Source organism: Dreissena polymorpha, chromosome 12 (assembly GCF_020536995.1).
Source record: "Dreissena polymorpha isolate Duluth1 chromosome 12, UMN_Dpol_1.0, whole genome shotgun sequence".
Lineage (NCBI taxonomy): Eukaryota > Metazoa > Mollusca > Bivalvia > Myida > Dreissenidae > Dreissena > Dreissena polymorpha.
Genome location: NC_068366.1, coordinates 26166722 through 26178837, shown reverse-complemented (window position 1 = coordinate 26178837; position 12116 = coordinate 26166722). Strand labels below are relative to the sequence as shown.

General features: G+C 33.7%; 1 protein-coding gene across 5 annotated transcripts in view; it reads right to left on the bottom strand.

Moving 5' to 3' along the window:
- Positions 1–813: 813 nt before the first annotated feature.
- LOC127853293 (ADP-ribosylation factor GTPase-activating protein 2-like) overlaps positions 814–12116 on the bottom strand; it is a 30582-nt gene continuing 19279 nt past the window's right edge. For 4 of the 5 annotated variants that reach the window (XM_052387682.1, XM_052387681.1, XM_052387684.1 and 1 more), the window contains one exon: positions 2656–5142. Coding sequence is in view for 1 of the 5 variants with exons in the window: in XM_052387680.1 (XP_052243640.1) it covers positions 5125–5142 (18 nt within the window). In the remaining 4 variants the exon portion in view is untranslated. Of the gene's footprint in view, positions 834–2655; positions 5143–12116 lie in introns of those variants that run through there. The other variant, XM_052387683.1, reaches the window with a different exon arrangement.

Genomic DNA, 12116 nt, shown 5'->3' with positions numbered 1-12116 from the left:
ATGCTTCAATATCTCCCAGCCTAGACGCCATGTAGGAAATACAACTAACTGCCCAACACACAGCTTCATAAGAGAAATTTGTAAATGGGCAAAGCAGACACACACAGGTATAAATGCTTTACTGTGACTGAAAATCAACATTATGGTCTCAATATGATGAAATGAATATGTGACCAAACACAATATGCATTTTTTCTACAATGCATTAAAAAAACTAGGCATGTGATAAGCAATCTTTGGTGAGGGCACTTTGAGCCCTTAAATTGTATAAGTAATGCATTTTTCTGCACTTTTTTAAAGTAGCAATCTAGTCTTTTTTGAAGCAATGATAGGTTAATACATCATACAATTTGTAGGAGACGCTAATATTTACAAAATGGTGGTTACTGTAATTCATTAATTAAAACAAATACCGCTATAACATTAATGAAAAAATATATTTGGATTCATATTCTAATTGATGATACACACCATTCCCAAAGACAAACAACCGTTCGAAAAGTATGAATCAAAGTTTGAATTTTTGCAATAAAAGCACAATAATTGCACGTCATGATTTTAAACATTTTTTTTATGCCATGAATAAATACAATAGCATAAAGGTTTATATTTAAAACTATGAGACCATGCTGAAACCAATGTAAGATAAATGGAATTATAAAGATCAAGTTTTCTAATATTGCTGTATCCTTCAAAAAGATAACAAGAGTTTAAGAGTAGACGTTGATTGCAAAGAGTTCCTTGATGGCGTAGTAAGAACTCGAGAAGCGCACTGTACTGAGGGTAAAAGCCAATGACATCAGAGCAGCCAGACCCTAGGAGCCATACTTGTCCTGAAAGCAAACAATAGGTGTTCATGAAACATGCAGCAATAGAGAAAACTGCAATACTTCATCATCTCAACCAACAAATATTTGACCTGCTAGGGCCCATATTCATAAAGTTCCATAGTAATTTACATAAATTCGTTAAAATCTATCTATGTCTTATCAAATATTGCACACAAAAATAGGTAATTGCTCACAGCAAATCACCATTTGTTATCAAAACACTTTATTATGTGATTTGAAATAAAACATCAAACTAGAAATGGACATTATTTGGGGGGGGTATGCATATGCAGTGCTTTTAGTATAATAATCAGTTTTTCATTACTATTTCATTAACAGTGGATTGTATTTTGTATTAATCACGTTTTGGTAAATTGACAAAATTGAAAAAAAGTTGTTTTAGATTTGTAAAATTTCGTTTTAGTTATGATATTTGTGAGGAAACAGTAATACTGAACATTTACCATGGTCTAATATAGCCATTATATGCATCTTTTGACGATTTAAAAACCTGAAAATTATAAAGCGTTGCAACCATAACGATTGAATAATTTGGAGAGTTCTGTTGTTGTTTAATTTTGTGAAACTACAAAAATTGCCTATATAAACTATAAAATACGTATTTTATACATACTTGGCAGGATGGCTGAGCGGTTTTTACTTCAGGACTCCGGAGGTCCCTGGTTCGAGCCCTGCTGCGGGCTACTTTTTTTTCCTTTTTTAATTTTATTCTTGATGTTTTACTGAAGCTTTTTAGATCCAATGTTTACATTTATCAATATAAAGCATTTCAGGACAAACTTCAAAACATGCCAAAATCTGTGAAAAGGCCTATTTAACTGTATTTTTAAAATGTGTTCATGCAAACATGTTCCTGAAATAAAAAACTTTATAAATGTTATAAATCACAGCTGTCGGTGTTTAGCAATTGTACATGTTCAAAAAGTGAATGGTAACTTTAAAATCTCCTACAATGTTAAATAAGACGGGCTCCAGGACACTGTGAATGAACAAAAACTGTAACGTGACCACAAAAGTCAACGTCAGTAGTCCTTTTATGACAACAAACAGCCGCGCAAGGTAGGTTTTTTTTCCAATATCTTTGCTGATCATCCTCTGACTTTCATACGACCTAGTGCAGGCAATATGGCATGCATATAGCTTTCGATCGGTATATCACGCTTTTTGTGTGTTGCTCTGGTTTTCGAGAACACTTCGACGAAAATTTCCATTTAAGGAGCAAATGTCAGTAGTAAAATTACATTTATATGTGAAACCTTTCGCGAAATGTTCCTAGCAGTAAAGAGTTCAGTAAATCTCACTTAAGAGACATTAAATTTCAGGATGTACATACATACAGGCTTACAAACAGACAAGTACAATCCTTACTGCCTGACCAACTATTTTCAGGGATGACATGAAAACATCATTTCAAATTTTGAGAAATTATTGCTTTCCACAGAATTTTACGTATAAATTTTCTCACGTTTTTGGGAAATGTTTTGAATCAGAAATGAAGCATATCATCATGGCATGAGTCAGTCGTAATCCAGTATTTCCCTTACAATGTAAATAATAACATTTCCACAGTTAGATGCATCATGAAACCGTCTAAATGACATGGCTAATACATCGTGTATCGTGTAGCGTTTTTGTAAATGACATTAATAATGACAAAGAGGAAAATACATTTTTGTGATGAAAATTTTATTTGAATTTTAAGTTTTCAATGTTCTGAGAAAATTCTTATAATGGGTCATAAATAAATGGGTTGTAAAAACTTTAACAATGAGTGCTTTTGACAAATAAACCAAACATAATAATATTATTCAGTTCAAAATTTATTCCCGTAATAGTCACTTATCTTCAGTTCACAATTTCTACAAAGAAAGAACTTGAACACCATTACTATTTACAATGAGCAAAGCATGCAACATAACCATGGACAATATTTGCATGTAACAATAGAATCCATGCAATATCATTAATTCATAAATATAATTTTATATAATTAAATTCAATTCCAATACACATGTGTCCTCCATTGAAAGCCAGAATGTCTAACAACACTTGTTGCCAAGTTTCTAATGACCACTTTTGGACTACTTTTACCAAAGAATCTTAATTTTGTCCTAATACTTAAATCTGGACAGTCCTTATAGGAATCAATCCATACACCAACAGGTAGGCAACACTGTAACATTTAAAGCAAACATATATGATTTCAATCTGTTATTCCTGCAATCTTAAAACAAGATTTTATATTACCAAGGAATGTGAACTAAATTAATTTACAATCTTTATAGGATACCATCAAATATTGTTTACTTCAGTGACATGTCTTACAAACAAGTTGAAGGCTATAAATTCAAGTTAGCTGGTATTTGACTAATGGAGATTTTCAAACAGAGTAAATGACTTGTGTACATGAATACGTTTTCTGCTAAACAGAAGATAGTTATTTGAAAATAAATAAACCGTTACTTTAATTTGTTTTCTAGTTTGATCCATCTACATTTTATATATTTGAAGAATATATAATAGCTAGATCGTATGAACTCCCTTTACAATTTCATCACAATAACAATATTGTTTAGGATACATGCTATTGCATATGTTTTGTACAGTACAAAAAAAACTTAAATTAAAAAAAAATATTCTAATTTTAATGAAAACTCGAGCTTTGTCACAGACATGACAAAAAACCCACATGCCGCATTGACACAGAATATTTTGCATGTTGTCTTCACAAAAAACAGCTGACACCATGCTCAATGTTTAAAACGCCCTAAGTGACCCCGTTACCTAGTTTTTGACCCGGCATGGCTCATGTTCGAACTTGACCTACACATCATCTAGATACAACTTCTAACCAAGTTTGGTGAAGCTCTAATGAAAACTACTTGAATTAGAGAGCGGACACCATAATAAATTTTTTAAACGCACAAAGTGACCCCGTGACCTAGTTTTTGACCCGGCATGACCAATATTCGAACTTGACCTAAACATCATCTAGATACAACTTCTGACCAAGTTTGGTGAAGCTCTGATAAAAACTACTTGAATTAGAGAGTGGACACCATACTCAATGTTTTAAACGCACTAAGTGACCCCGTGACCTAGTTTTTGACCCGGCATGACCCATATTAGAACTTGACCTAGACATCATCTAAATACAACATCTGACCAAGTTTGGTGAAGATCGGATGACAACAACTTGAATTAGAGAGCGGACACTTAATACGGACTAACCGACCGACCGACAGACAAGCTCACTCCTATATACCCCCCAAAACTTCTTTTGTGGGGGTATAATGATCCCTGGCTTTCAATGTTAGCAACATGCTTCAATATTTCTCAGCCTAGCCGCTTTGTAGCAAATGGAACTACCTGCCCAATACACAGCCTCATAGGACCTATTCATAAATGGGCAGGCACATACAGGTATAAATGCTTTACTGTGACTGAAAATCTTCATTATGTTATCAATATAATGACATGAATATGTGATCAAACATAATATGCATTTTTTCCTAACATACAAATGCATTAAAAAATACTAGACATGTGATAAGCTAGCTTTGGTGAAGGCACCTTAAATTATATAAGTAATGCATTTTTCTGCACTTTTTAAAACGTAGAAATTTAGTCTTTTTGAAACAATTATAGGTTAATACATGATACAATTTGTAGGAGACACTAGTATTAACAAAATGGTGGTTACTTTAATTCATTAATTAAAACAAATACCGATATAACATTAATGAAAAAATATATTTGGATTCATACTCTAATTGATGATACACACCATTCCCAAAGACAAACAACCGTTCGAAAAGTATGAATCAAAGTTTGAAAAAAAAAAATTTAATGTGAACACAAACATAAAACTTTGTAATGTACAGTAAGTGGAAAATGTACAAACATTATGCTGATAAATTGTGGAGTCAGGTTTTATGCAAATTTAAAACTAAATTCAAATATTACCTTTTTGCAATAAAAGCACATTAATTGCACATCATGATTTTAAACATTTTTTTTTGATGCCATGAATAAATACAATAGCATTAAGGTTTTATATTTAAAACTATGACACCATGCTGAAATCAATGTAAGATAAATGGAATTATAAAGATCAAGTTTTCTAATATTGCTGTATCCTTCCAAAAGATAACAAACGGTTTAAGAGTAGACATTGAATCCAAAGAGTTCTTGATGGCGCAGTTAGAACTTGAGAAGCGCACTGTACTGGAGGTTATGGGGGCATAGCCAATGACATCAGAGCAGCCAGGCCCTAGGAGCCATACTTGTCCTGAAAACAAACAATAGGTGTTCATGTAACATCAAGCAATTGAGAATACAGCGATTCTTTATCATCTTAACCAACAAATATTTGACCTGCTAGGGCCCATATTCATCTAGTTCCAAAGAAATTTTCACAAATTTCGTTAAAATCTATGGACGTCGTGTCTTAACAAATATTGCACACACAAATTGGTTACTGCTCACAGCAAATCGCCATTTTTTATCAGAACACTATATTATGTGAATTTCAAATAAGACATCAAACTGGAAATTTACATTATTTGGGGGATTTTCTGGAACAAAACTGTTATTTTAATGTTCTGAATGTATTTATGTAATATTTGCATATACAGTGCTTTTAGTATAATAGGCACTTTTTCATTACTATTTCATCAACAGTGACTGTATTTTGTATCAATTTAACTATACTTTTAAAATGTGTTCATGCAAACATGTTCCTGAAATAAAAAACCTTTATGAATTTTATTAATCACAGCTGTTGGTGTAGAAATTATGATTGTTCAAAGAGTGAATGGTTACTTAATTTTCTCCTACAATGTAAAATAAGACGGGCGCCGGGACCCCATGCTAAAAATTGTAACCAGAGGTACAATTAAGCATGATCAGAGTTCTCTTTCTTTACAGGGATGAACTTTGCTACGAAAGCCAAATTCTGCAGAACCAGTAAATACTTTGAATTTGTTCTGATAAAGGACAGTTAGGATTATTAAATATATATGTGCTACAATATAAACACAGGTTATTATATCATTAACCAAAGGTCAACTATTAGTCCCAGATTTTTTAAACTGGTTTATGTATGGCTCTTTACGAATTGACTTTAACCTCCCCTCCCCTCTTTCCTCATGAACCTAATGCCATCTCGTGTTAAAACTTTTACATCTAATGTTTTAAAATTCAAACAAATCACATGATCTGTAAAGATACTGCCTGTGATCAATGAGATTTTTAATATGGAACCAATGAAAAATCTGTTCAATACATGTACCATGGAACTAGTGTATGTATGCCAAGTGAAAGGAAATGAATCACTTTAGTGAACAATTAGAAAGATTTTAGTCATTAAACAAATTTGTTAAATTGATACATCTGCCAAATACATTTTGTTTATGGATGGGTGCAAATTCCTTGATATACAGTATAATCCTAACAAAAATAATTAATGTATGTAAATGGTTCTTATGCATTGCAAATCTACTGATTGATATCTATACATCCATGAAGTTTCATGTTGAAATGTTGTATCATATCTGAGATATAGCCCTGAAAAGTTCCACATACAACAACAACAAATTGGCAATTAATCTTATTGAAGAAAGAGTAGGGTTATGGATCTTGTGCATGGCTGTTCTTGTCATCGATATGTAATCACTAATGAAGAACATTCATGTTGGAATCTTGTATTGTATCTGATAATAAGCCTTGAACAGTTACATCATACAAAAGAACAAAGGGCATTGACTTTTATTTAATAAAGTGTAGGGTTATTGTTTTTGTGCATGGAACTTCTCCTTATCGATATCTTTACACTCATGAAGTTGTATGTTGATATATAGTTTCTGAGAAATAGTAAGTGACAAATGGACTAACAGACGGACAACACCAATTCTATATCCCTCCGCATATGCCAGGGGAATAATTATTACATAGACTCATTATAACTGATGAACAATTAGAATGATAATTAATAACCCATAAACTATTACATTGACTGTAGCAAATGAATACTTAGAATGATTATAGCAATTGAACATTGAGAATGATTGTAGTAAATTAACAATCAGAAGGAATATAGCCAATTAAACAATTATGATTTTAGCCATTTAACAATTAGACTCATAATAGCCAATAAACATAAAGAACGATTATAGCCAATGAACTATTAGAATGATGGTAGCCAATCTGCAATGAGAATGATTAAAGCCAATGAACAATAAGAATTATTATAGCCAATAAGCAGTTAGAATGATTGTAGCCAATAGAATTAATTTACAAAGATTGTAGCCAATGAACAATTAGAATGATTGTAGCAAATGATAAAATTAAATGATTATAGCCACTGTACAATTAGAATAATTGTACCCAATAACAATTAAAATGATTAAAGCCTATGAACATTGAGAATGATTTTAGCAAATGAACAATAAGAATGATTGTAGCCAACAAGCAGTTAGAAATTATGGCCAATAAACAATTAGACTGATCTTAAAGAGAGATTATACGATTTTGTCAAATATTTATGAATTTATATAAAATGTGTAAAAAACTTATTATACAGTCATATATTTCAATATAAATTAAAATAAAAGTTAAGAAGAACATGTGTCGAAAAATGCGAAATAATTTAGCCAGATATTTAATTCTGAAATCGAAAATGTCTGTACAGTCGAATTCGCCAGCATGAAAATCATGCATGTACGATGTGAATCTAAATTTAGTTTAACGTTTTATTTTAAACTTCTGCAACGATACATATTCATACGGCACACAAACACTAACTCCGATCCTAATAAAAAGACAAATGCTTCCCTTATTGAAGGAAAATATGTACAAAATATCTTTGTCACAATCGGCTAGGGGCGCTAATTTGTCTTTGCTGCATTTTTAAAAAATGAAATTCGTCTTCAATTTATAATTTTTCTTGCCTATTTTGTGTTATTATTTTTATCAATATATTACAATTAAACACATATAAAAATCGTATAATCTCGCTTTAACTAATAAATAATTACAATGATTATAACCAATAAACAAATATAATGATTATAGAAAAGAAACAATTAGAACAAGATGCGTTTGTGAAACACAATGTCCCCCTATATGAAGTTTGACCTTGAAGGATGACCTTGACCTTGACCCTTCATTACTCAAAATGTGCAGCTCCATGAGATACACATGCATTTCAAATATACAATTGCTAGCTTCAATATTGCAGAAGTGACATTACATGAACAATTTTGACCCATATATTTGACCTTGAAGGATGACCTTGACCTTGACCTTTCACCACTCAAAATGTGCAGCTCCATGAGATACACATGCATGCCAAATATCAAGTTGCTATCTTCAATATTTCAAACGTATTCATAAAATAAGCGATTTGGGCCACATATATTTGACCTCTGACCATGAAGGATGACCTTGACATTGACCTTTTACCACTCAAAATGTGCAGCTCCATGAGATACACATGCATGCCAAATATCAAGTTGCTATCTTAAATATTGCAAAAGTATTCATAAAATGAGTGATTTTGGCCACATATATTTGACCTCTGACCTTGAAGGATGACCTTGACCTTTCACCTCTCAAAATGTGCAGATCCATGAGATACACATGCATGCCAAATATCAAGTTGCTATATTCAATATAGCAAAAGTTATTGCAAAATGTTAAAGTTGGCGCAAACCAACCAACAGACCAACCAACAGACCAACCAACAGACAGGGCAAAAACAATATGTCCCCCACTACTATAGTGGAGGACATAAAAATTACAGCCAATGAACAATTAGAATTATTAATATAATATTGCCAGAGACAGCAAAAGTACTGCTTTAATAACTTCATGTTTCTTGTAATTTTCTTTCATTCTTTATTGAAATTTATTTCATGTTGTTTTCCCGTCTTCATAACTAAATGTACAATTTATACAAAATGTTAAAACAATACATGTATGTCAACAAGATAAGTATTGATGCAAAGCATCAAAGGGCGTCGGGAATTTCAGTGTAAAAGGCACTCAATGAAGTTACATGGAACGATTTGTTTTCTACTATAAATATAAATATATTGGCCGATTATTTTAAACAAAATAGAAAAAGATACTGGTATAACCATTATCTATGGTTTTGTGTTATAACCCCCAAATAACCATTATCTATGATGTTGTGTTATAACCCCCAAATAACCATTATCTATGATTGTGTGTTGTAACCCCCAAATATTTAATTGTTCATTTTATTTACATTGGTTTCCTTTTTTTTTACTGGCATCCGTGTGCAGTTTTCATTAATGGAACAGAATAGTGTAGGTTTTAAAAAATCTGCTTCATCTTGTAAGCGTAATTTCATATTTTTCTCAACTTCAAGGGGATATGACTCTGAACTTATTCTTACGTTGCTCATTTACGATAGGGGTTGAGTACTCATTGATATGAAAACACTGTAAAAGTTTTAATGTGTTTATGAACCCCCCCCCCCACCCTCTCACACATATATTTCATGGGCATAATAAAAACAAACAAGAAATGTGTCCACAGGACACGGATGCCCCCAACTATAACTTTGTCACTACATAAAAGTATTACTGTGTAAACGCTTGGTAGAAGTTATTAGGTTTTTTCAAATCCTAAACGCAGATTTCAAACCTTAACGCGGACCCTTAGATCAAGGTCAAGGTCACAGGGGTCAAAATTTGTGTGCATATGGAAAGGCCTTGTCTATATACACATGCATGCCAAATATGAAATTGCTATCTGAAGGGACATAGAAGTTATGAGCATTTTTCGAAATCTAAACGCAAAGTGTGACGGACAGATGGACGGACAGACGAACGTACAGTCCGATCACTATAATGCCCTCCTTCGGGGACATAAAAATGTCTTAGAATATCAAAATAAATCAGAAAGCCATATAAACTAGAGAGCGGACAACATGCATAATCCTTGAAATGCACTAAGTGACCCCGTGACCTAGTTTTTGACCCGGCATGACCCATATTCAAACTTGACCTAGATATTGTCTTAATACAACTTCTTACCAAGTTTAGTAAAGATCAGATGAAAACTACTTCAATTAGAGAGCGGACAGCATGCTAAATCCTTGAAATGCACTAAGTGACCCAGTGACCTAGTTTTTGACCCGGCATGACCCATATTCTAACTTGACCTAAATATTGTCTTGATACAACTTCTGACCAAGTTTAGTAAAGATCAGATGAAAACTACTTCAATTAGAGAGCGGACACCATGCTTAATCCTTGAAATGCACTAAGTGACCCCGTGACCTAGTTTTTGACCCGGCATGACCCATATTCGAACTTGACCTAGATATTGTCTGGATACAACTTCTGACCAAGTTTGGTAAAGATCGGATGAAAACTATTTGAATTAGAGAGCGGACACTAAGTGTGACCGACCGACCGACCGACAGACAGTGCGAAAACTATATACCCCCTTTTCTTCGAAATGGGGGCATAAAAATGGTTACAATAAAACGGCATATTTATTTAAACGAAAATGTCTACATCAAAACAAAAAGTTAACATAGAACACAAATAAAATAATTTAATTCTACTGGGGCTCGAACCTTGGGCCTCTCACATGTGAAGCGAGCGAGTAACCACTACACTACGGAACCGCTTGAAAATCACCTTCTAACTAAGATATTAATAAGCTGTTAATAGTCGGTTTAAATGTAACTTCTCCTCCCATAAGCGAAAAAAAAACCCATCTTACATACTAGTCGCCGCACTTCAGTGCGACACCAATAACAAAACTGGACACACATTGCAATAGAAATAAAGAAACGCTCTTTGGAAAAAAATCCCTGAAATTTATCTTTTATCATCTCATATACTATTTTTTTTGAAAAACTAACTTTAAGTATAAATAAAGCCAATTTACACACAAGAGGCCTAAAGCCCTGTTGCGCTCACACGAGACCTTAAGAAAATGTATTGATATCATCTGATTTTGTCAGGTTTGTGTAACAAATCGTTTTTTTACCCCTTAACACACAGACATAAATTGCGCAGTGACATAATTGGAACAAGGGCTGTTTGTAAAACATGCATGCCCCCCATATGGGCTGTCAGTTGTAGTGGCAGCCATTGTGTAATTACTTTTTTTGTCACTGTGACCTTAACCTTTGACCGAGTGACCTGAAAAGCAATAGGGGTCATCTGCCAGTCATGATCAATGTACCTATGAAGTTTCATGATCCTAGGCGTAAGCATTTTTGAGTTATCATCCGGAAACCATTTTACTGTTTCAGGTCAATGTGACCTTGACCTTTGACCTAGTGACCTGAAAATCAATGGTCATCTGCCAGTCATGATCAATGTACCTGTGAAGTTTCATGATCCTAAGCGTAAGTCTTGTTGAGTTATCATCCGGAAACCATCTGGTGGTGACGGAGACCCCACGACACCAGTACATAATATAATCTGCAAATGTGGTCCTAAACTGCATCCAAGAACGAGTCACTGTGACCTTGACCTTTGTCCTAGTGACCTCAAAACCAATAGGGGTCATCTGCCAGTCATGATCAATGTGCCTATAAAGTTTCATGATCCTAGGCGTAAGCGTTCTTGGGTAATCATCCGGAAACCATGTGGTGGGGACGGAGACCCCACCACACCAGTACATAATAATCTGCAAATGTGGTCCTAAACTGCATCCAAGAACGAGTCACTGTGACCTTGACCTTTGACCTAGTGACCTCAAAATCAATAGGGGTCATCTGCCAGTCATGATCAATGTACCTATGAAGTTTCATGATCATAGGCGTAAGCGTTCTTGAGTTATCATCCGGAAACCATCTGGTGGACGGACGGACATACGGACCGACATGTGCAAAACAATATACCCCCTCTTTTTTGAAGGGGGGCATAACAAATGTTTGCCCAAATTTGATAATAAGGCAAAAAGGGTTTTGGTTGGTCAACCGTTTTGAAATCAGGAAATAGGTCATACAAGGAAAACAGCATCTACCCAATTCAGCCTGTTAATTTATCGCAATATGTTTGAACTCTCCAATGAAATTTATGATAATATAAAAACAAGTACAAAGCAAGTTGCGCGATAAATTATGGGTTATCATTATGGGTTATCATTATATCATGAGAAAAGTCATCTGAGCACGTTTCATGATAATTGGTCTTTAAATAAATGCATTTACAAGGTTTCACTATGGCCATATTAGGAAAACTGTCCGTCCTCTTGTGGCCATGGTGTTCA